Source organism: Pomacea canaliculata, linkage group LG12 (assembly GCF_003073045.1).
Source record: "Pomacea canaliculata isolate SZHN2017 linkage group LG12, ASM307304v1, whole genome shotgun sequence".
Taxonomy (NCBI): Eukaryota; Metazoa; Mollusca; class Gastropoda; order Architaenioglossa; family Ampullariidae; genus Pomacea; species Pomacea canaliculata.
Window position 1 is genome coordinate 16737269 of NC_037601.1, and position 26403 is coordinate 16763671.

Here is a 26403-nt window from a genome sequence, read left to right on the forward strand (position 1 = left end):
AGAAACTGAGACATGAAGGTTAGATAAACCAGACAACCAGGCATCCAGGACATCCAACCCTCACTGTAGTAGTCACAGGCACTAACCGTCGCGCCACCGGACCGCCCAGCTCGTCAAAGAAAAATAAAACTCCAGAATGAAAGTGCCAGGGAGAAGTTAGATGGCATACAAGGTTAAAGGTATTATGAGCAAAATGGACGAGAAGAATAAAAGAGGAAGATGGAAGAACAAGTAATGAATGTTTCAGAAACATGAAGAAAGAACAAAGGGGTAAAGGTCAACACCATGGAGCCTACACAGGAAATGAAGAGAGTGGGCAGGGTGAATAAAGGCCAGCAAAAGCGGGAAAGCGTCACATGAAGCTAACGTGAACATAATTAAAAAAAAGAGAGATTGAGTATTGATGAGAAAGAAAAAGAAAAACAGCGAAAAATTAAAGATGGTAAAATAAAGATGATAAAGAAAGGACAGACGGAGGCAGAAGCAAACTGAATGAAACGAAAATGGTCGGTCTTATGAGAACGAAGCATATGTGAAATGGGAAGAATTCAAAAGATAAATAACTCAATAAAAGAAGGAGACAGAAAGAAAAAAAGAAGACTTGCATAAAGTTAAGGAAGAAGGAATTCAGAATAGAAAAGGACTTTGAAAGTAAATTGCACAAAAAGGACCGTTAGAAGTAAAACATGATCTTCCTGATTAATATTAGAATTTCCTAAAATATCATCATACACAGAATCAAGTTTCAAAGCGGCTTTCAGTAATTTTGGTTGAAATAGCTTCTGTCACTTTCGTATTGTTCTTTTTATTATTATTATCGAAATCGTCGGTGAGTACTAGTTATGCGGATCTCAAAAAAGGCAAAAAAAAAAAGGCAAAAAAAAAAAAAAGATTATCGAAGCTCAGCTGCCTTGTCGGTAATCGTCGTCCCCCTATCATACGGTCCTCTGCCTCCATGTTGTGATCTGAATTGCAGGATATGTTTGACACCACTACTTCCGTTCCCACCCCAACCTCTTTTGGACGACAATTCAGAGCGAGATTCCGGCAATAACCACCCTTCCCCCTACTTTCCCCCGTGTCACATAACACGGTGTTCAACATCATTTGCATGCACACACACACACACAGACAGGTGGGGGATGATAGGGATGTGGAGGGTGGGACTGGGGTGGAAAGTATGGTTCAGATGGCCACCCCAACCTCCTTGGACAGGAATAACACTCGGAGAGAGAGAGGTGACACAAGAAATTCGAGATAATTTGAAATCTTCTCCTAGTCTCTGCCACTACTTTCAAGTCAAAGTGCGGAAAATCGCAGCTTCTGTGATGAGAAATTTCCGCCGCTGGTCCATCTTTTCACTGCAACTGGTCTGCGCAAATACTCATTTGTCCCGCAGGGGGGCCTGCCTGTATTTGGTGTGCGCACAAAAAGTGGGGAGCGGAACGGGATGAAAAGGAAATTTAGATCTCGGATTCGAGCGGCCATCCTCCACAAGAAGTAATTACCACTTTTGATGAAGAGAAATCAGAACACGCGTTGCTATGACGACGCCTCGACGACCGGAAGCGCGCGTCGGTCGGAGGCCGTGGATGTCGTTTCGCAGGAGCATTTGTCTGTTGAAAATGAAAATGTTGCTACTTGGATGTCGATAAAAAAAAAGGGTCTTGCTTGCCCACACGTACAGCTGCCCTTCTCTCTTTCTCTCTACCTCCCCCTCTGTCTCTAACCTTCCTCCCATCACCTTCATCCACTGTGTCCACTTGCCAGCCTCTCTCTGGCACGCGGACCGCGCGTGTGTTTATGCTTCGCGGCAGAAGTCCATGGGGATCACACCTCTTATTTCCGCCATCTCCGCTCTCTTTAATGCATCGTGTCAGTCAAAGAGATGATGTCAAGCTTGAGGGAGGAGGGAGCACCGGAGGGATGAATCGTAGGTACTAGCTGCCTCCGAGGTTAGATTAACCTCTGGTCAATAGCTACATTCAAGAAGAAGGGTGGGCAGGGTGTAGTTTCTGGTTTTCTGCAGTTTTTCAAGGTATGTGTCTGTCTGTGTTTAAGGATCCTGACTCGACCTCCTCGCTGTCCGAGAGATAACTCTACCTCCGTTATGGCCCCTGGGTCGTGGAGGGGTCAGCTGTTGTTAATGACGACTAGTCAGCTCTTCAGACTAAAGGACGGATTTCACTTTGCCACAAATTCTTTTTCTTTGTCTCTTTTTATTTTACCATCTCTGTCAACACAGACTCATTCGTCTTCGCGTCCAAGAAAATTTTGGACACGGTGAACTCTGTCCTGTTATATATTTGATGCCAGACATGTCGATGTGTGAGCTGTATGTGGCATCTGTTTACAGGGCTGGCTGCTATGTCATGATATATTCTTCGTTGCTGGCTCGGGGTGAACTCTAACCCTCTGCGACGTATGAGCGATGTGTACTATACAATAAGTTCACTATACTGTTCTCCCCCGTTAAGCAAGTCTATTGACATTTTTAATCATTTAACATTTAAAAATACATATGAAATTACTGAAGCTTATTAAAAAACAATAAATCACTGACTTTTATGTTTTTCCTTCCTTTTCAGGAGCAGCTTTGAAAATCTTGCTGTTAGCTTCACGGGTTTCAACAAACTTTGCAGCCAAGCGCACCATCATTATTAAAAATTTATATTTTTGTCCCAGTGTCATGTTTTAAAAACTCTATTATATTATCTTTAATATACATTTTTATATACTAAAGAAAATGGAGAAAATGAAGATTATAAAGCAGATGGCAGAACGTTACCAAGGGTTCAAATCTAGACACAAGTAGTTGAATATTATATAATATTTTTGACAGTTTATTTTTTCAGGGGTGAGAAAATTTCGGCTAGACACATTCAAATGGAAATGTTCACACTCCCCACCCCACACACATCCCTCCACGGCTGCATGAAGAGGTGGTCAAGCACCCTAGGAGTCGACAAACGGCGGTGGGGGCGCTGCAGTAATTTCTGGCCTCGTGACCTGCAATGACCGCTCACACGTCCTGCGCCGCTCTCAACCCTTCATTTAGTCATTACCGTCAATTTACTCCCTCGTCAATACTGCTGACTCCTGCGCCGACCCCTTTCAACTCCCAGACATTTTCAAACCCGACTTTTGATGGCGAGTCGGCGCTAATTTTCTTCCTCGCACCGCCTGCGATGATTCTGTTACACTTTTCTAAAGCCTCCCTGCGAGGAATGTGCAAAAATAGCGGTTGAGTTGGGAGGGTGTAATAACCAGGGTCTTTAATACAAACTTACCGAAAATGTGATGAAACTGGAGTCACGGCTCGTGGCGAGGACAATTAAAATGAGAACAGTAGCCATTTTCACATCACTTAAAATGCCATGTGGTGATTTAAACAAAATTATAAACAATAACTATTTAATTGATGAGCTTCGGTTTTAAAAAATGGGGGTTGTCAAGCACGCGTGTTTGACGGCTGTTAATGCCATGGCTGGCGTGAGTCACGTGACCCTCGTGCTCCAGAAAGTTTTTTTTCTGGCGGCTGTTGAGGACGATGTTTTCATATTTATTATCTATTATACATTTTATCAGAAGTGCTTACCTTGTCAGAGAAAGAAGAGGTCATGACCTTTTTTTTTTTAAAGTCCCGGACTCAGATTTTAGTGAATTAAGCAAATATAATACGAAATAAGTTCTCAAGTGAACTAGCCTTTGAAGAAACATTGTCTAAATCATATTGACCACAGGTGATGGCCATGGTGTCTAGGACAAGGCACTACACTCTGGTTTTTGCCACCTCTCCGCTTCCTGATAAACATTCACAGGTTTCTGCTGGATGCTCAGAGGAGAAGGGTTAATTTCAGCCGTAGATTTGAGCAGGATTCGAACCGACAGTCTTTTCCCATTGTTAAAGCCACTAACCACAAGTTGCTGAAACTCACTCCGAGAGTCTGCTGCGAGTTCTGATATGAAGGCGACACCTCATCCTGTAACTGTTGATGTCAATGAAAGACAAATATATTGTGCAAGACTAACATTTTTACCTGTCGTCCCATCTGACCCTGCCACCCACTACCCAAGTATAATGTGACAGCTGAAATATTCCAGTTCACAATCTAAGATAACAACATAACACTTTAAACAACATTTGTGCGTTTGTACAAGGTTAGCAAGGTATGCATGTCTGACAAGAATAATATAAACATTTGTCTTTAAATTTCGTAGGATTAAAAAGGCTGTTATTTCTGATTGTTAGGGCAGAAAAAGATTTATATGCTCTTCAGTAGGATTAGTAGCAGTTATGCATGTGTTCATGGCAAGATGAGTAAGAAATTTAAATTCATTGATCCATTAATTATACGTTCGCTGGCTTGTCTGTTAATAGCTGTGGATGTATTTCTTCTGTCATCTGCCTCCTCTCTAAAGAACACAAATATATTTGTATGTATGTATGCACAACCACCCAACTTACACACGCACACAAACACACCTCACATAGGTGAGCAAGCACACACAAATTTCACAAACCAAGTGGACCTTCCCTTGATAAAAAGGAAAAAAAAATCCAAACCCGTCACATCTAAAAACCCTATTCGCCATTCCAAGAAACAGGATGCATACGCCGAGTCAGGAAACTGTCTGGAACTGAAGGCACCGGAAGACGGGGGATATTTGCCATTAGGACGTCTGCCCCGCTCCAAACTAGCACCATTCACTTCCAGCGCACAGTATCGAGACGAGGAGACGAGGGCCAACAGGACGGTCCTGACGTTAGCTCTTCCTCCTCAGACGACGAACAGAACTTAAAGGGTGCGTGGGTGAGTGTGGTGGGTTGGGGGGAGTCGAGAGGGGAGAGAGGGACGAAAAAGAGTAGAAACAGCGATAGAAAGAAATAGGAGAAACAAAGAAGAGTGTGTAACGAGTTCTACGCACACTTACCCTCTCAGATGTAAGACGAATCACACATGGCACCCTGGAGCCCCCAGAGATGAAGGTGAAAGAAAGAAAAGGGAGACTGTTGATCTGCTGACAGCTAAGATGAACAATGGAGTCATTAGACCTTCAGCTGAAGCCACAGAGATGGAGAGTGAAGACAGTTGATGGTAGACAGCGGTCAGACTGGAGAAAGTCCGCAAAAAATCCACGCGAAGATGTCAACAAACTCATCCATCCGATAGTAGAACTAGAATGCTGTTCTTCGTTGTTCGCAGATTATTACAAGACTTATAAGACTTATTATAAGATGACATCACTTACATACGAAACAATATGAAACCTGCTGCAGCTTATTACAGTGAGAAACAGGCAATCGAAGAAAGAAAAACACAGGAGAACTAGGTGAGAAAGAAGTATTGAGGACAACAGTGAAAGGAAGGAAAGAGAGTAGGATGGAAAAAAAAATGGCTTGAGAAATAGAGAACTTTAATGAGAATACGAGATTTAGAGGGACACAAGAATAGGAGGCAAAATAAAAAAATACAATAACCAATTTAGCTTTTTAAAAAATCCAAACAAACCAGTTAATGTAAAACTGAGTAACCCTGATACTGAGCGTCTTGAAAACAAGTTAGTTTTCTCTAAAATAATCTAAATGACAAACAAACCTCTTAAACTTAGAAAAAGCAATTCATGGGATAACCCCCTTCATTACTCTGTATATTAACAATTAATCTATTACTGTTACTAACAACATAATAATGTCACACAGCATCTAAACAAAAAAGAAGAAAATCAGCTTGAAACAGACTGAACTACTTTTCTCCTGAATGCCTAGATATCTTTATTTTAGAGATATATATTATGTTAATTGATAATTTATATACATGTATTTATTTAGATTGTTAGACTATCAGTTCTTCTTCTTGTTGCTAATCGCCCTAAGCCGCATGATTATCAGTAGTTCATCTTCCATAAACAACTTTTAACATATTATTGTCACCTCACAGTATAAAATGTCAAAGTGTAGCCCCGCCCCCTAACCTTAAACACACAGTCTTCATTCATCTACCTGTCTTTGCACGTGAATTTAGAATCCCACAATTCCCAAGTACAGAGTAGGGTATCAAAGGGTAGTAAACAACATTGTAAAGGTCTGTAGAAGTAAACTACGAGTTGCTTAATGATTACAAATTACAGAAAATGCAGGTTGGCTGTTTAAAAAAAAAACAGAGGGCGAGATGCGTGGCGGAGAAAGAAACTGTGAATTTGTCAGCGGTTGATGGCCGTGACGAGTTGAAAGAGAGAGGAAGTGGGGAGGACTGGAGGCCTGTGCCAGTGAATGAAGAGCAGACGACATCAGTGCACGGTCTTGAAACGTGAACCGCCTCTTGTGTCGCTCGGCGACAGTGCGGCAGCGATTACCTCCCTTGCAAGGCCTGTCGCCTCACCTGCACCGTGGCTCTCAGCCACCACCGACTTCTACAACAACACATAACGGTCCCCCAAATCTTCTCCCTCCCTTGCCACACTAGTCTGGAAAATTCAATTAATGCGGTTTCTTAATTTATTCCATTTAAAAAAAAGGACTTCTTTGGTGTTACCCAATAAACACGCAGTTGGAGCCAACGATATCAATGTTACATGAATCCAGATGCTTAAAAAAAACCCCAAAAAACAGAGACAGGCACTAGTATCATCTGATCTTGTCGTGTTCGCATACCTTGTTATAACTCGTAAATTGAATATACTGCATCTTAACATAGTGTACACACAGCTCCTCATATCGCCAGAACATTTATACTCACTGTTCCTGCAACCAAAATAACAACATACAGGATTTTTAGTCACAGTGCAGAAAAACAATGGAACTCTCTCCCCTTCCATATCCACCACCTCTTCACCTTTGAATCTTTAAAATGTGTATTGAAAACACACTTCTTCCTTGAGCATTACTTCGAACATCAGTCCACACGATGCTGGTCCTTTGTCAACCATCCCCTCTCCTGTTTATTCCTTCTTCCTTACTCCTCTTCCACTGCTGCATCATGACACTAATTTTTTATTGCCTCTTTCCTCTTTGCGTTTTCTATATTTGTTTTTAATTAGTCATCAATACTGTTTTCATCCTTCCATGCCTTCTTCTGTTGTCCATGTCTAATTCTTGTCTCAGTCTCTAAGAGCACTCTCCTTACGAGCGTGAGTATGCGCTATAATAATAATAATAATAATAATAATAATAATAATAATAATAATAATAAAAGATTGCGTTCGAATACCTCATTATAACGACAGTAAATTGAGTAGACTGAAATATAAAGATCATTTATAATTTCTGAACGATCACGTGACTTTTTTCACCTAGACACCAACAACTAATTTCTGTTTAGAAGTGACAGTTGATTACGAGGCTAGAGTAGATTGTTGTCACACAGCCTCAGCGGCTGACTCAGCTTAAAATAAATTGTCTACTGTAATTTTGTGACAGTACATCAAATGTCAAAAGTTAAGGGCTCAACATGGTGACTGACAAAGATGACAAATTAAAAACTCGGGTGAAGTATCGCAGTCTTCCTCGCGAAAACATTCGAGGGAATTGCACTTCTCCGCACGTGTCTGTATTCGAAGGAAATTAAGAAATATTCAAATTGGTGTCGAGTGGCAGTTTCTAATTTAGCAATTTCACGAAGAAGCGCAAACACAGCGGAAACTTTATTCTTATCTTCTTACACTAAATAGCTGGAAACGATCTTTAAAAATAAACCCTGGGAAGATGGATTGTAGAAAGAAATTCTCAACTTTCTATTTTTAGATATATATATATATGAAGAATTGATAAATTAAATATCTATCTCTTTTGGGTACAACTGAGCGTGCATAAGAAACGGTAATATATTATTGTAGTAACCTATTAATACTCAGCCAGTGCAGAGGTAAATAGAAAGGAAGAAAGAAAGCAACGGTTTTAACATTTAAAAAAATATGCTAGCGTCCATGCAGACATACGCATCGATGCACACATATTCACAAGGGGGCGCTGCAAGAAGCTTTGGATGGATGGGCTCAGAGTTTTGTTTCATGCAATAATGAATCGTGACTCCTGCTGTCATTAACTTGAAAAAAAAAAAAAAAAAAAAAAAAAAAACACAGAAAAACTAAAGTTTAGATGTTTCGCTGTTGGCGATGATGAATGACCAAGATGGCTTCCAGACCGGAAACAGAATCGTGCGGCCAGACAGACTGGAGGTGGCGACGCCGTTGTAGAGGGGAGACAAGCATGAAACGAAAAGGAAGGACTTGGGAAGTGGAGCTCGGGGGGGGGGACGGGGGCTGGAAGCGAGAAAAGGGCGGAGGTGTTAGGAGTGGGAGGGGCGTGAGAAAGCCTCGCCGGGGTGCAAGCTCGGACGGAGTTTGATGTGAGAGAGGGGGAGAAGTGAGAGAGAGAGAAGGAGGGGTGGTAAAGGAAAGCGGGACACGAGACGGAGGGATGGGGATGGTGATGTTGGCGGGACAGCCCGGACGCCCAGCAGCGAGCGATCGGCTCCATAAACAAAAGCGGTCGACGGCCACCGTCGTCAGGCCCCCACGCGCCGGCCACTAATGAAGAAGCACTGTTTAACGCGCACGAGGTCTCCGCACGCGCGTGCACGCAGCACGCAATCGTCCTTGCACGTGCAGCACGTGAGGCAAAGAGCGCGCGCAGTCGGGTCCGCGAGGCGAACGTTAGTTTGGTTCAGGAAGCTCAAACATTTCCCGCCCTGCTAAAAGTTCTGAAGAAGACGGCCCCCTCATCTTCGACCCCCGAGTCTCGATTGTCAGGATTGTCAATTTATGATCCGAAATGAAGAGACAACCCTCTCCCCGTCCTCCACGCTTGCCTCCCCTTACCCTCTATTTGGAGCGAACTGTTTTCGCCTCGTCTGTTGGATCCCATTTAAGGATATTTTTCTCTTAAGCAGTCATTGTTTGGGAGGAAGGATCTGAAATCGGGGTTTTTCCACGGACGACTAAACTTTGCCTCTCCCCGCTCTCGACACGCATCATTTGTAAGAACGAGCATTGCGTGTGTTAGGAAATAAAATAGTTGTCTTTCCCAGCTTTGTCCGTCCGACTGTCTGTCTCGTTTGCACCTATAGACAGCCGATGAGTGATGGACATAGAGGGAATTAGAAAAGGAGAAATGAAATACTTTTAGTCGAGGTAAAGATTTCATCAGTTTGCTTTATTTTAACAAGTTACTAACTCATCAGGGATCACAAAACTTTCATAACTTTGAAGGACAAGAGGAACAACGCAGCAGATACTTTAAGGAGAATAATTTTCTGGAGCACACACAGGTGAACTCGCTCGTGCATACACGCACACGAACAAACACTAGGTCTTTATAATAATGAATAATAACATCGTCAAAAAAAAAAAAAAAAAAAAGAACAGAGTGCCCCGGACCAGATTCGAACTTGACACTCAGGATGCGCGATTCTAACTGTACATGCACACATAGGAAGAAAAGAAGAGAAAAAAGAGAGAAAGAGAGTACTTTTTTCCTCACACCACTACTCCTTTCATCCTTTCTCAACACGAGAGTCTATGGCCGCTTCTCACACATACTGTAAAGCACACAGACGGCAGCAAGGTACAGTCTGCATGCAAAGAGGAAAACACTCCCACAAAAGGCAGCTCACCGCCAGCTCCACAAAAATTAGCAGCAACACGAAATTTCACTACGCGGCTTTTATCAGCCGAGAACTGACAGCAAAAAAGAACTTCCTGTCCCAACACGGCGCGAGGGTCCGCTCCTAGATGCACCCGGCCCCGGTAAAAGCTCGCAGTTCTTTATCACCTCGGCGCAGAGTAGGCGGTTCCTTTCAACCACCGACTCTTAGATCGATCGTCTGGAGTTGGGTCTGATTTACAGAGCATTAAATGGACAAGTGAGATTAATATTTTCGGGTGAAGCAGCGTCATAGGAGGCTGGCAGCGGAGAAAGGCTGTCTGGGGGCGGCCCGGGAGGTGGTGCGGAGGTTCTTGCCGAGCTTTACGCGAGAGAAAATAGTTCGTCACGCTTCCCCTCCATCCCTTACCCCATCTTTCTCTCCCTCCCCCAAAATCGATAGTTTCCGGTAGGTAGCCCGCGCGCCAAACATGACGGGTAGGAAATTGCAGGAAAACCTCGGACTTTTCCTCTCAGATGGGGTACCATAACTAACCCTAACATCAATCGTGGACACAGTAGAGAAGTAGGGGAGGTGTTTGGAACGTATAACCTACCCGACTTTTGTTTCTCGGGTTGTGACAAGCTGCAGCAATTTTCGCTGTGGTCATTCTTTGTGTCGTTCGATCCGGGTACCTTTCATGCCTGATTGTGTGTGAGAGAGAGAGAGGGAGGAAGAGGGTGAGTGCATGTTGAACCCGCTGATATCCCATCGTCTTTCCTTTCTTCTCTCTACATATTCCTGACTGATTATCTTTCTTCTTTTCTCTCATTCTGTCCATAGAAAGGTTTATAAGACACTGTTCCAGACCCAAGTGCGCCTCTTCCACTCTGTTGTAATTGCACGCAATATCGCCTCTCAAAAGTCAAAAAAACAAAACAAAACAAAACAAAACAAAAAAACAAAAAAACAAAAAACAAAAAACAAACAAACAAGCAAACAAACAAACCACAAAATAAAAACAAAATTATGTAATATTCACACATTCACACCAGGACTTCCATGCATGTGCACACATGCAGGCATGAGTGAACGCGTAAAGAAAGAAGTTACTGAATATTTACTCCATTTTTTTCTGCGCTTCTCTTACAGTTAAAAAAAGTGACGAGGGCGGTTTTAGTCTTGGATTTTTTTCCCCTCTTAACATTGTTCGCACAAAAAGTCAGCCAAAGATCAAACCCTTGTCTTCGCTGCCACGGCACTTCATCGGTGTTTAGTTTTCTTATTTTCTTTTACAACCTGCTATGGTTACTTTTTTAAAACTTTTTATTTCCAAAGCCATTTTGTGAGCACGCCATCCCCCGGTCCCAGGAGAGAACATGAGCAGATTAGAGCAAACCTTCACCGCCATCAAGCAGGCGGAAGGAACTCTTTTCCAGCGAAGTTCGATTCCTTCTCTAGCTCGGAACTAATGACGTCAGTCAGGTGTCGGAGGTGGATGAAAGAGGGAGAAACTCGAGAAGAAAAGGGAGAAAACAAAGACTGCGTTGCCGCTGGCGGGTGAGGGAAATTGGACAAGAACGGGTTTGATGTTGGGAGGGATATGAAGAGCATTTAGCGCCAGGAAAAAGATTTCTCTCCGATTAAAGGAAAGAACGAGAGAGACAGAGAGACAGGTAGAGAGAGAGAGGTTTTAAGCACACGCAGAACGAATTTCCTCCACGGAAGGCTACCATCAATAAACAGCTCGTTGGCTGAGTGGTCTCCCTCTATCAATACTCCCTCTTCACCTGTTTATACCTTCATCAACCACTTCTCTGTCCGCGGTGCATGTATCAGCCCTCCAGCGCTCTACCTACAGCAACCACGCCACTGTAGATGTTGTTCCTGCTGTAGTACTGCTGTTGTTACAATTCTGCAGCTACCATGACAAAACATCCATTGCTTCGTCTCCTACTACCTGACTATAATCGTTTTTATACTTCTACTTTTATACTACTATTGCTGTTCATTGTAACTACTACGGCTGGAAGTACCACGACCTTGTATTACTAGACTGCTGGCAGACGATTTTTTCCAGTTAACTACTAAAACGAGGCAGGAGTGTACAAAGCTTCCGGTTTAGTCACATTCATTGTTACGGCTCGCCGAGACTAACAACGGACAACTTCGCGTTGGTCTTGGCAGACAAGACAGCCATCCACCTGTGGTATTATATTATCCACATGGTAAAACTGCTACTAAGACTAACGAACTACTACCACTGCTTCTTTTTTTTTTCACTAAGCTGTGAAAAGCTGAAGAAATAAATTATCACACACACTGCCCTCGGGACAAGCGCAGACTACATCTACTACTGTTACTAACTACTACTGCTTTTTCTTTTGATGTTTCTTCCAGTAACGAACTCCATCATCACCATCCTGTACTGCATGACCACCAGAAGAAGAGTATCCTCTATTCTCTATACAACTCTGTGCTATGCTAGATTGCAAGAAGCTATTTGTGGAAGTCGGACATCAAAATATCAAAAGAATCGACTGAAAAGTGACCCCGGCCCTTCCTTTCTACTGATACATTATCCGAGGGTTGAATTTGGTCGACGCAACGTTAACAAGCGGTTTAATTACTATTTTTTTAAATACATTTTTAGTGCCTGTTTTTTTTTATAGCATCCAGGAAGCCGGTAATGGGGTTACCTGCAAGAGCGCAGGATTGTTTTACTAGCCCCGGGCACAAGTGGAACATTAAAAAAAAAAAATCTTTCATAGCAACTGGAACACCTGACGCAGGTGTTGCGAGTAGTAACGGGCAATGTCTAAGTTAGAACATTACTTTTGCTAAATATAATTTTGTTTGTGATGAATTTTAATTTTTTGAAGTGTACTTACGATGAAAAATTTATTGAATGGTTCAGTGACATAATTCTTCTTCAGGCGTGAGTGACATTTCATGAGACAGGTTGAAATTAAAATTCAAATTAGTTCTGGGGTTAGTCTACACCGTCACGTGTATAGTAATTACTTGTCATGAACACTTCGTGGTGATTCTGAAAACACAAAAACAATACTATGTCCTGATTTGAGAACATGTTGAGAACAGATGTAGAGGATTTGTGAACGCATTGAAAATCTCTGTGGTGGTTTCTCTGAATTCGTCAAGAACTTTTAGTCATTTTGTGAACACATAACACTTGTTTATATTTTGTGAACATATCAATAACAATGTGACGATTTTCTGAAAGCATCAAGAACACTCGGGAGATTTTGCCAACACATTAAAGAAAACCTGTGATGGGTTTGTAACATCCGGTAACGATTTCAGAAACGAGTCTGGAGTTTAAAATAAATTAAAGTAAACGCAGAAGCCATTTTAAAACAGGGTTCCCACCCCAGAAAAAAATCGGAAAGTACAGCGCCATGAATGTAATTTGAAATAATATTATTAAAAGTAAAATACTAGAAGTGACTAAAAGGTGGACATGCGATGAGTCCAGAAGGACGGACTTTCCTCACAAAATAACTGCGAGTCCTTCTGAAATGTGTTCACTTTTGTTGTGGGTCTGAGGGTACAAGTGAACAATGACGGCTAAGACAGTGCGGTCAGTGTCAAAAGAACCGAAAGACAGTTGTCGTGGGAGAAGAGAGGGCGGGTGGAAGGTCGGGTACGGGGGAAAGGGTGAGTCGCTGCATCCCTTCTTGAAGGACGGCGACGCTTGCGTCACCCTCGTAATGAAACTGTCTCCATTGTCTCTCCTCGATGCACGTGCAGATTTCCAAGCATGCACGAGTACCGCTTCCGGTGCGCTTCAGTCTCGACAGAAGAGATCCAACCAAAAGGGAGGAAACCGCGGCGGATGCACTCACCCCCACCTCAACCCCCAGGCCACTCTTTTAGTTGGAATCGAGGGGTGGGGTGGGGTGGGTTGGGGAGGAGGGAACAAGGTGACGTCACAGCGTTCTTGTTCTCCACGTGACCTCCTTTTTCCAACTCCATGTTGTTCCTGTCCTCTAACTCAATTCTCAGCTTCTGCGATTGTGTTTTTATTTGTTGCTTTTCCCTAGGTCAGCAGAACCCTACTCTAAGTTCCTTTATTTAAACATTTAATTTAGCGTAAACTTTGAACTTTTTTATTGCTGCAAGAAAACATTGAAGCTGACCGGTGACCCATTATTAAAACACTCACTTGTTAATAGTACAGCCAGAACAGTATGTGCTTGGTTCACATCTCGTCTCGGGACATTGTTGATTTCACACATCTGCTGACCATCGTGAGTTATTTCCACAAACTCCATCTCCCTCCTCATTCCTTTCTCTCACCTCTTAAAGTAAAATCATCGAAACACTTCACTATTAAATGAACCTTCAAGCTCGTACAAACAGAAGTGCTTTACTGAAATCATTATTTTCGAATTTCTCGCATACCGCAACAGTTTTTTTCTTTATTCTTATTCTATAAGAGTTTACTGCTATAGAAAGTAAAGCAAAAGCAACAAACAAACAAACAAACAAAAAACAAACAAACAAACAAAAAACAAACAAAAACAAGAAACCAAAACAGAACAAAACAAAACAAAATCGTCTGGCCCCTCTCTTTGTCACTGTTTCTTCTTCTTTCGATCTTTACTCTTCCTGCGCTAAATGTTACAAGAGGACAGACGAAAGAGAAAAAGAAAAAGTGATGATGATAATGATGATGATGCAAAAAATGAATAATAAATCTTCTTGTTATACATTTTAAAAGTACCAGCGTCCGACTGCAGTTATAGACCTGTTAAACTGACATTCGACGAAAAAAAAAAGAATAAAATTTAACTACCTGGATTTAACTAACCCCAAAACACACACGTGTTTAAGACGCGCACGCAGACATACACGCGCATGCGCACACTGCTTGCCCCATCATTCCCTCGCACACTGACACCTATTCCACAGTCATGGCGCCCGTCTTACTCCACCTAAAATAGAACAGCAATATCAAACCCTTTCATTTGCCCAACATACGGGCATTCAAAAGAAAACCTGGTGCCAGCACTCTTTTCCAGCAAACAAGGGCCGAATATCTAATGCCATCTCCAGTGTCCGCCTCTTCGGGTTTCTAGACAATGACTTCCATTAATCTCCATTAACAGAGCAAATTCCGAAAAATCATTTTCCCCGAGTGTGTTTTCCCACCGGCTGAAAAACTCACAAGTATGTATACCATTCTGCCCAGTCCTTTGCTTTCCTTTAGCGGGAACTGGCAACAAAAAAGACCGCTCTCTCGCGTTACCCCGATTTCTCCTCTCGCCTCTCCAGAGATCAATACGCCGAATAGCGGAGCAGCAACGCTGGCCGGGCCCTACTTCCTTCCTGGAGAGAAAAAAGAACTTTTCACCGTAGGAATGGCTTAAAGATGAATTTCTGATCAGAAGACCGCGGAGCGACCAGCGGCTGTGCGCGGGTTCGAGCTATCCTCCGCCGCGGATTGACTTTTGTCGGAGCAGAGGTCGTGGAAATAGTTCGGTTCCAGTCGTCTGTCCATGGTTGCCGCGATATTCCTCGCGTCGGAGCGAGCGGCCTAATGCTTTCCCGCGCTTACTCGGAAGCGCAGGCGCACACAACGGAAGGGAGCGTGCGCGCGCCGCGAGTGGCGGGAATCCGGCAGGATGCAGCCCTGCGAATCGGACATCGCTTGTTGGCTGAGGAACGGTGCGCAGAAATGATGGATCCCTGTAGAATAAAACTATCATCTTTTGCTGAGTTTTTCCTACATTCCTGCTCTTTTTTTAATGGGTAAAAATTATTTTCCTTATCTTCGCGGTGTTTGCAGAATTCCTGATTTTTAGGGATGTTTTGGAGGGAGAGTGGGTGAGAAATGTTGAAGTGGAAGAAGCCACGGAAGTGAGTTTGTCTTATTAATATTTTTTAAAAGTGAAATACGGAATACTGCTCAGCTATGCAATTTTAATTCAATCTGAAGGTTTTGTGGAACATCCAAAGCAGGTCTGGTCAAGTTTCGGGACAACAAATGGAAGCGCAACAAGAACATTGTCTACAAGTGTCGGGAGTTTTCACTGGCAGTGTCACGCCTTGTGAAAGATTTTGAGTAGATATTTGCAACCAAAACTATGAAACAAAAAAAAAAAAACAAACAAAAAAAAACAGACAACAAACTGTGAATGTACTGAAACAAAGGACTGTCACAGGGATACAAAATGACAGGAAGAGACAAGAATATGGAGATTTCGTCAACAAGGACATAGTGGGACATGAAGATTACATCAACAAGGACATGGTGGGACATAAAAGCTACATCATTAAGGACATAGTGTCACATCATGACTGTGACATCACGCTCGTCTTCCCTAGAATGTAAATAAAAATATATTAATGGAGCAATATCATTACATGTGGTCATGCTGCAACGAGGAAAGATGTAAGAAAAGCACTATTCTGTAGTTAATGGGATACAAAGAACAAAACCAGTTAACTGATTTAGCCTTTTAGGATATGGCGGGTCCATCATATCATTAACTGATAACTCAGTTGTGTCCAGCAATTGATGAATAGGTATCTGAACTTTTAAGGAAGTTTAAAGGATAGAATTAATGTTTCACAGGCTGTTACATAAACATAATAAGCCTTTCCGAGTTAACAGCTCCTACAAAAACATGACCTTTTGAACCCTTTCTATTTGAATTTTGGGGGCTGTCAAGGACTGGAAGACATGAAGAGTGCTCTTTCTCTCACATCTGCCAGAGTTGTGGGATCATTAAAGGTCTAGAGGGGTGCAGCACTGTTTTTTCTAATGATTGGGTTGAATACAGACCCACTTAATTAACACATAAGCAAAGTTTTCCTGTTGGTTGTGGTCTTTAAAATGTCAAAGTAAGCACGAACGTGCTAAATGTCTGTATTTTTTATTTCTTTCTATACACAGTTATGTTTTCAGGCGCGCATTTCGAAAACTCGGAAGTTAAATTCACTCCGAGTTTGAAACAAAAGTATTTTGAACTATTCTATCATTTAAAAAATAATATTACTTGCCATTAGACTTTTAATTCAACATAACAATCATACCACTGCTGTTTTAATAAATTTTGGATAACATGTACGAAATAGCTTTTTAACCCAATTCAAAGGAAAGAGCTGTCTTCAGAGCATAAAAGCGCATGTGATATTGGGGAATGACCATCTCTAAATACCCCGAAAAAATTGCAATACTCTTACAGCGAACAAGCACAAACTTCTGAAATTCGGATAAAACCTTCTAAACCAGTTTGAAGCAATTAACAATGCACATAAAAACATTTTTACCGAGAACTTAAAAAACAAAATACAATTGATACGGTTATAATACCTTAAATATAATTTATTAGTTATTTATTTTTTTCTATTTTGTGAAAGGCATTAAGCTAGCTAACGGCAAGGGAATGCGCTATATAAGTTTAAAAAAAATAATATGATGCTGAAAAAAATCTTTATATCGGAACGGCGTATAATTCTCTTTGCCTTCATCCACCACCACCACTTCCCCTCTCCCGAACTCACCACTGTCTACTCCGCATATCTACCAAACAACAAACCTGATTCTGGCGAGTTTTTTAAACAGACAAGGTTATGACCTCTGAAAGCTTTGCGTGACCTTTTGTCAACCGGTGCACGTGCCTGGTCAGCAGCGACGCCTGGCGCTGGACCATGGAGTCTGACGTCAAGGCGCAAAAAATCGAACGTTTCATTTTCCGATCACAAACTTTAAGGTCGTGGTGTGAGAGCCAGGACTCAGGATGAAAAAAAAGCAGCGACAAAGGAAAGGAGGGGACGAACTTTAGATTGAAGGAAAACACCTATCATTTGTACTTCCGGTGTGTGTGTTCTGCGAGATGGTGCATTCTGGGGCAAGACGCGGACAAAATAACTTGGCGTTTGCTCTACCCGCAAGAAGTGGATATTAGGAGTGAGTGAAAGTGTGAGAAAGAGAGAAATTGATTTATATCAAGAGACCGAGTTAAAGAAAGCAAGAAGAAGGGAGAAAACACGAGGAAAGAGGACTAAAATAAGGAAGAAGGTGTACATTTATTTTAAATGTCACCAGCCTATCACGGGGAAATCTCCGAGGGTCCTTTTGACCTGTCTCGCCAGTAGAACATACTTTTGCTAAAGAACAAGAAGGAAAGGAAGAAAGACAGAGAATAAGAACAAATTTTAACTAGGCGCCTCACTACCTGGCAGGAACTATTGCTCCCCTTACCCGATATACTTTGAGCCACTTGCCTTTGTTACATAAGACAGAGAGACGAGAAGATAGCAGCGGATAAATACCACAATTCATAACCTCCAACATTCTTTTATTTTATTAATTCTACTACAAAAACAATGAAACATAATCGTCCGCTCACTAATCTTAAGCGAATACTTCTACAATTTCCATATCTCAATTTAAAGACCAGCCTGAATGGTTTGCATTTAAAAGCTAAAATTTTACAGGTTATGCCATATTTATAGAATAAATAACAAAAAAAAAAAAAAAAGAAGAATAAGAAGAAAAAAAAAAAAGAAAAAAAAAAAAAAAAAAAAAAAGAAAAACGCAGAAAGAGAGATTGAGGAAAATGAAGAAAGCAAGAGAAAAATATCGAGCACAAAGAAGAAAAAATCTAAATATTATGAACGGTATAAATAGAAACCGATACTAGAAACAAGAATGCAAAAAAGCCAGACTACCGGTCACAGAGGCTTTAAAAAGAAGATAAGAAGAATCGACACACCTACAAAACCTCGCACAAAATGGCGCACATCACGACATACACTATGTTTTTCGAAAATATAAACAAATAAACGAGCCAATAAAATGTCGCGTCTTGCACCCAGCATCTCTCCCTCTTCCCTCTCACTGTCCCCAGCCACGTAGTCACGTGTTCATGACCCCGACCTTCTTGACCTCGCCCTGTTCACGTCGATTACGTCAAGTGTCACTCAGAAGTTTATCCTGCTTACCCTGTGGTATACTTTGTCCGACCAATCAACTGCTCTTAGCTTAAAGTTGAAAGTACGTGGGACGAACAGGAGGATCATGACTCAGAGGTTACGGTCATGCATGAATAAATAGTAAAATGATCAAGTTGTTGTTGTTGTTGTCGTTGCTGTTGTTGAAGCAAAGGTAGTATTTACTTCGTCTAATTTCATCTGATAACCTAGTGCTTCAGTTTAAAATATATCTACGAACATCGTAAAAGAAACTAAAGACACACACACACAAGAAATAGTAAGAAAGGGAAAAAACGGGGGGGAGACGAAACAACAAAATGACAAAAAAGTAAACAAAACAAAAAGTCAAAAATAAGAAAGAAATAAGAAATGAGAAAGAGAATTAAATATAAATAAGTAAAATTCATAAGATACACACCCTTGAAGTACCTCCCTACTCACCCACAGCCACTGAGAAGCAAGACCTGGGTACTATCCTCCACCTCCCCTATCCCCACACACCACCCCCGGGGGGCAGGACATCGATCCTGCAGTCCTCGCGCTGGCCAGTGGTGTGTTTCGGCAACAGACGTGCCGGTGACTTGGCGGGAAAGTGTAGGACAGAGGCAGGACGGAAATAAAAACTCAATATCGTACCGGAACAACGTGCATCGTGCAGGCAGGAGCCCGGCCACTCAATATGGCAATTTCCTCCCCCTGATTGACTTACACGCCGTCCAGATCCGCTGCCCAACGTCCCGGTTCTCTGCCCTTGTGCAGTCGGATCTGCTTTTCTCACTCCGTGCAAAAGAGTCGCGTTTCGCTCCCTCTCAAAAAAGGCTACACTCATGTGAACGCGAGACCCTCCACACTCGAATCCGGCAATATCCAGAAATTTGTCCTCTGAGAACGGCGTTTGCTTCAAGATTTCGCTTCAAGATTTCACTTCATCTCAAACAAATATTCAGAAAATTGTTTTAAGAAAGTACTTGAAATGGCAACGAGAATATATAATGAATATTTAAATATTGTTGTCCCGTAACTGATAATTATTAAATGGATTTCGCCTCGGATGCATTAGATGTAAAAGTAGAAGAAAGAAAAATGTTTGTTTACCACTAATTTGGTCCGAGAGAGAAATATCCCATCCTAACTGCGCCCCCTTTTTTTTTATTCCGTTGAGCAGCAGGGGCGAGAACTCGACATGAACGTGTTTCTTGCGTCTTTGCCATTTGGTGGTGGCGCTTGAGCGTCATTTGACTGCGCGTGATTTTCATTTAGCGCATGCGTGGTCACAGAGATCGTTTCTCCATCCACTTCCGGCAGCATGCCAATAATTTGCAGTCCCAGAATGCACTAAGAGGAATCGGATCAGGAATGAACTCATTTTTTTCCTCCCCGCAAGATGTAAGGGATCCATGAATTTGTCCAGTTTACAGCCCAAAATGAGAAGCAAAAAAAGGGAAGGAAGAGAAAGAAATGGGTGCCATAAAGTCAGCTTTTACAGGCTTTCTTTTTGGGAGAGTTGCAGGACAAAGTGAACCCAAGCGTTAAACAGAAGAGCAACACTTTACGAGTGGCATTTGAATATTCATCTTGTGCTTTTAATTTTTATTTGATTGGATTTTTTTGTAACTGTCAATTGAATGAAATGGGGCTGGAATAAAAATGCCTGTAAATATTGCTGTAATAAAATAAAAACACCGAACGTTACTCTGAAATGACCAAACAATTTTTTAGTTTAGAATGGTATCCCATTGTTTTACAGTAAATTAAGAGTTTGGAAATGAAAAAATAACTTACATTCGAGTGCATGTCCCACAAGGAAAGTCATCACAGAGATATAGATATTTTAAACAAGAAATCTCACCGTGAGCAAAGTCTTTGCCATGAATTATAAGTTATCTGAGTTTTGGATCTCCCTCCCAAACATCTTGACAAGTGTAAGCACAGGGATTGGTGTACTGGAGAACATAAAAATATCTTGCACACACACACACAAACAGACAAAGAGACAGAGGGAGACTGGTGTAAGAGAGGGTAGTAAGTGGGAGATGGAGGAGTACAGAGAGAGGAATAGTTGGAGACAAAAAGATGAGAAGGAATAACGAGACGGAGGTAACAGGGGAATGAAAGTGTGTGTGTGTGAGAGAGAGAGAGAAAGAAAAGGACGGAGAAGTACAGGGACAGACAGACTGAAAGAAAGACAGAAGGCTTGTATTTTATCACGAGTTCGAGTATTTAAACAACGTTCTTACCTCAACAGACAAGATTGTATATCCGTGCATCATGTAAGTACATTCAATCACTGAGACCACTGAGCACGCCTCATCACTTTTGTTTTGTGTGTGTGACATCATACAACAACCAAAACCATTTTTCTGATTTTATTTCATGAAAAGCATAGCAGCTAAGTTAACAAATGAGGTTAGTTGAATCTTATTTCTTACAACGGCTTAATCAAACAGTGTAAAGTGCCAACAGTTCAATCCGTAAGTAAATTATGCATGAACACTGTTGGAAACTAAATGTCGTTGTAATGTTCAAAGAAAACAAAAACAAACGGATTCTTTTATGTCCCGTTTAGAATTCACAGCAGGCGCACCACTGGATTTATGGTACATTGAATTGATATACACAGAAGAGAACATGGCATGGTTTAAAAACAATAGATTTAGTTACACCCAGGGTGGAGAGGTGAGTTTTTCACAAAGCGAAACATAGTCATGAGAAGTCATTTTGTACAGGTCGCCGCAGGCTGGGTGCTTGCCAAAAAAAAAAGTAAAAAAAAATTGACAGTTATAACCAGTCGGCGTCTACAAATACAAAGCAGAATGCATGATTCTGTGATTCCTTACAAACATTTCTGTAAAAATAAAACAGTTATGATAATTATAAAGAGTAAATCAGGAAGTCTTAAGACGCAGGATGAGAGTAATGTCCCTTTGCTTAAGTGGATTGAGAGGGAGGCTGATTTGTTAAAATTTATTTTTCTGTTTCGTTCCTGGATGTACGATGACTGTGGTGTCAACTTTGGACTTGTTTTGTTTTTTGTTTTTTTTTTTTGGTTACGCCTGTATGATGGCTTACTTTTCTTCATTTCTCTGTAATTATTTCCTGATCTACAGACCGTGCACTCGTCACATTTTTCTTATTATGGGCCTTGTGCTTCGTCGATACACTTTCCATTAACTGTTTAAAATTTTGAATTTGTGCTTGTATGAACAGCAGACTGCAATTTCCATGAGAATTACATATTCTGATTCTAGCTCCCTGAATTTTCCAGGTTACTTCATGATAACTAATGCTTCCTCAGCTCAAGAATTGAAAACCTTTTGCTTCTAGCAATTTTAATAATAATAATTATTAATTATTTCTTAATCATAATTTATCAATTAATATTTAATATGATTATTGTATCTTGTTGCTGTATAGCGCGTTAATCCTGTCTCTATGGTGGGGTTAGGTGCCATGAGAATTACACTCAGTAGCATACCCGGTTCTCTCTTCGACAAAGCTTTACCAGGGTAGGCCTGACTTCTCTAAAATGAGATCGCTTGTGGGATATGATTGAGGGGCTGCTGCTGATGATGATTATGACGACGACAACGATGACGAAAATGATGACGATGACTATGAAGACACGACAAAGAGTAGACTCGAAATCAAGAAAAAGAACTCAACAAAGCAAGTATGGAAGAAGCTGCGTAACCGCCATTTTAAATTCGCGAGCGAAATTCCTGCCTTAGTAGGTAAGTTACAAGTTGTAGTCGAGTTGAAATTGTCATATAAGCTCTCACCTAAACGTCTGTTTATAAGAACGAGTCAAATTTCTCTGATTTCTGAAAATTTTATAAAGTTTATTGATAAAGGATAGTTATGAAGAAATTAGTCAGATATACAATGTGACATATGTCTATAATTTGAATTATAATCAGAAGCATGTTTGGGAAAATTCTCTGTCGAGACTGCTTGTGGGTATAATAATTATTGTTATCACCTGGGTTTTTCTTTTCTTTTAAAAACTATCCCCAAATACCTATTTGCTGTGTTTGAACAGTAGCCCTTTGGGAGACATCAGTTTCAAAGAAAATGTAAGAAAGAAGTCGGTGATTTTCTGGGGTGGATTGTTGATAGGGGATGCTGCTTTTCTAAAAGGAACCATTTCATCCCCTCCTCTCTGATATACTGAATGAAAATAGAAAAAAAAAACCCACAACCAAACAACACCAAAAAAAAAACCTCTCTTGCTCTGAATAAAGTTTAAGTGATTTCCGGAAAGAATTAGCAGGCGTGAGCATATACAAAAATAAAAGGTACCATAAATTTATGTGTGCCTGCTAGAAAGAGAAAGGTAAAGTAAGGGGGTGAGAGAGAGAGAGAGCTAGCCACAGCCAGCAAATGAGACTGTATTAGTACATGGATAAAGCTAGGTAGTTAGTCTGTTATTTGTAATGCGTACATTGTGTCAATAAATACATCAAGCAGTTCTGTCATTGCGCATATCCTTACTTCAAAGTAGGTTCAATCCGCTCTACAGAAATATAACCAATGCAAAATACATAAATATACAAATAAAGATTCAAAATAAACATAGCTGTCATACATACATAGACCAAAACATATAACTAAGCAAGTATAGACACACAACAGCACAGCATTAACTCATTCGAGAAAGATCCGGCAGTCGATGGGAGGGGAAAGAAAGGTCAGTCTAAACACATCGGTTACAGTTTTGTTTTGGATGCATTTTTTTTTAAAAAGGCCATAAGCAAACATAGTTCTGGCACCGAGGAAACATTGTAGCGGTTACTTAATTTACTTTGCAATTTTGATTTTTAAAAGAAGTTTTCTTTTACAATTTGCCTTTTCATCATTTTCGCTTGCAGCTTGTAAACGGAGTTCCTCTTGTAATAGAAGCAAAAGAATGATGATGATGATGATGATGATGATGAAGATGATTGATGATTGATGATGATCATCACCATCATGATGATGATGTACTTCATCAGGAATGAAATATAAGCACGAGTATCTTTTCTAAAGCCCCTTAAGCGTAGGCTTGTAAACTTCTATCCGAGAAAGTAATATAACGATAAATATCTTCCATAATTCATCACAAAACGTGGAAATCATGTTGCATGGCCGACAAATATGTTGAAACACTGTGACTGTCTGTGACTAAACACTTTAGCACATACTGTACGATATGCAATGACTTCCAAACAAATGAGTATTCTGAAAGTTTTGTCATGAGTAGAAAACAGCCTCGAAATGATCTCTTTTGTATATATGGAGCATATCAATTAAAACACAATAAAATTTGTTTAAACTACGATATTTTCCCTTAATCCCTTTTGTCCACTCTCTCCTTCCCTTCCTCTCTCTAATATACACAAAACCAGACACACATATCACACGCACGGACATGTACAGATTGTAAGTGAATACAAAGCATCGCTCATTAAAGAATATTAAATAAATTTTAAACTTTTCGCAAAAAAATTCTTTCCACACCATCAGTGTATATGTTATAACAGTTGTCAACTCCAGTTTCAACAGTCTCCCAATGGCATGTCACGGTTTACAAGCAATAGTCTCGTTCTTCAGCACGCCTTCAGAAAAAGCAGTCTCCCCTGTAACACTCAAGCTATTGCATCAGCAGTATAAAATCGTTTTCCATAAAGAAAGTTTTTAAAAGTCTCTTTCGAAAAGAAATAATTTTAACAATAGCATTTGTGCATGTGCTAGTCATACTAAGGACTTTAGAGACCTGATGTGGCTCGCTCTCTTGCAAACTTCGAGATTTCAGGAGATTTCACGAGAAAGCCATGGGCAGCATTCAGGCTAGCTACGACATAGACAAGTGTCACTCATGTCCTCACCCGCCAATTGCTGCAAACACGATGCACACCTCCCGGGGTACCGAGAAGCACCCCGAAGACATGACAGCTTTGCTACCCACGCCTGACATGAAACTTAAGAAAAAACACACATCCAGGCATAACAAGCGAGCACACAGAAAACATTTTAGACGAATAGCAGGATTTGTTTCCCCTTGCATGTTAAATGCTTCTCTCACTACCTCCTTTTCTCTTAAAAATCTACATTAGCAAGCGTGAGTACTGCAGTTCAAAAAACATCTTGTTCATCCATATGGGTGGTAGGAGAGAGGGGATCCCAGATGTGAACTTGGCGTCATCATGGATGCCGAAATCCCGGGTAGAAAGTTATTGTTGTGGCTGGGCCAGTAGGAGCTGTGCGGGGTGAATAGAGTGGAAGGAGGTGAACCCATGTGGTGGCTGTGGGGCGGGGGCAGGCCGTGCGGGTGATGTGGGTACTTGTGAGCCGAGTAGGAGAAAAGGTCCTGCTGGAAATCCCTCTTGAAGGCCGAAGAGTCGCCAGACGACTGCAGCACCTGCGTCAGGCCGACGAAGTCGAACTTGTAGGCGTAGCGCTTGCCGTGTACCTTGGTCATGATGTTCTTGTCGTAGTAGTAGCGCAGCGCGCGGCTGAGCTTGTCGTAGTTCATGTTGGGCTTGGATTTGCGCTCGCCCCAGCGCCGCGCCACTTCGTCCGGGTCGACCAGCTTGAACTCGCCGTTGGTCCCCTCCCACGTGATGCAGCCTGCGTTGGCCGAGTCGGACAACAACTCCAGCAGGAACTGCCACAACTGGATCTGGCCCGAGCCTAAGACATACGGTTTGTCCATATACATAAAAACAGAGGAATGTAGGTGTCGCGCAACAAAAACAATATAATTATCACAGCTATAAGGCTAGCTTAATTTAGCTACTAATGCTCACTACCCATCAATTTCTTATCTTATCGGCTTTCTCAATTTGAAACAAATATAAGCACATTATTTAGTAGCATACTTTGCGATTGCGAGTAACAAAAGAAGGAAGATGTACAAATGCTTTAAAAGTCGTTCCTGATAGAAGTGCACGTACATCTGTAAACCATACCCTTGTCAAATAATCAAACCCCCTTCTTTCGCCATGTTCTACGAGGCAAAATAAATCGTTTTTCATTGCTGGTACGAACTTCAGACAAAACACTTTTTAAAAGTGATAGATTTAACCTGTTTCATTAATGCACTATGCTTAAATAATATTCTAACGCAGGCGAGAGAACCCTAGGCCACCCTCTCAAATGTCGCATCAACTTTTAAAAATATGTAAAGGTCTGTTACCTGTCGCTGACAGACGGCTGGTAATAGGGGCCAAAACATCGTACGGGTTAACTGAAACAAAAGAATTGCTTTGTATTGTAGGTGGCTAGGTAGCTAATACAACAATCAGATCAATGGAGATAACTAAATACCTAATTCAGTAATTACATCAATTAGATAAGCTTTCCCAGCCTTTCGCCTCAAATCTTTTCTCTTTTTGTATTCAGAACTAGAGTTATGCAGAAAAGAAAAGAAAAAAACCCCGAAAAAAAAAGTAAATGAAAACGTCAAATCAAATGTCGACGGCGAGGAATGTTTTGCAGCCCGTGTGTATGAACATTTCTCTGATCAATTAGAGGCCAAACCAAAGGGGCAGCACCATCATAAGTTGTCTGCAGCAAAACCTGTCTCTTTATGACATCGCCGCGGCCCTAACTGCTCCTTCAAGGGAAGACAACCCATCACGGGCACTCTCGTCGAATTTTCCGCTCGTTTGCAGCAAAATCACGGCGATGCATTATTAACTTCACCTCCCTTTCAGCATCCGCACACGGTTTGTTATCCCTGCGAAGTCTCCAACATTCGATCAGGGGCCCAGGAGATGGAAAGACAACTCGTGCTCACTGAGGCATAAAAGGTGCCTGCTGGGGATTCTCTGGCGGCGAGGAGTGGACAGAAAGGGACGGCCGTGTGCCGGTG

At 41.4% G+C, this 26403-nt stretch overlaps 1 protein-coding gene and 1 long non-coding RNA gene across 5 annotated transcripts in view; both read right to left on the reverse strand.

Moving 5' to 3' along the window:
* LOC112576701 overlaps positions 1-19476 on the reverse strand; it is a 39042-nt gene extending 19566 nt beyond the window's left edge. Inside the window, exon 1 of the long non-coding RNA XR_003101880.1 lies at positions 18993-19476. This is a non-coding gene — a long non-coding RNA (uncharacterized LOC112576701). The remainder of the gene's footprint in view (positions 1-18992) is intronic.
* A 1426-nt stretch (positions 19477-20902) lies between these two features.
* LOC112576578 (transcriptional regulator ERG-like) overlaps positions 20903-26403 on the reverse strand; it is a 55166-nt gene continuing 49665 nt past the window's right edge. For all 4 annotated transcript variants that reach the window (XM_025259139.1, XM_025259138.1, XM_025259140.1 and 1 more), the window contains 2 exons: positions 25726-25776; positions 20903-25220 (listed from right to left, as the gene is read on the reverse strand). In XM_025259139.1, the coding sequence (XP_025114924.1) occupies positions 24679-25220; positions 25726-25776 (593 nt within the window). In that variant the 3' untranslated portion in view covers positions 20903-24678. The remainder of the gene's footprint in view (positions 25221-25725; positions 25777-26403) is intronic.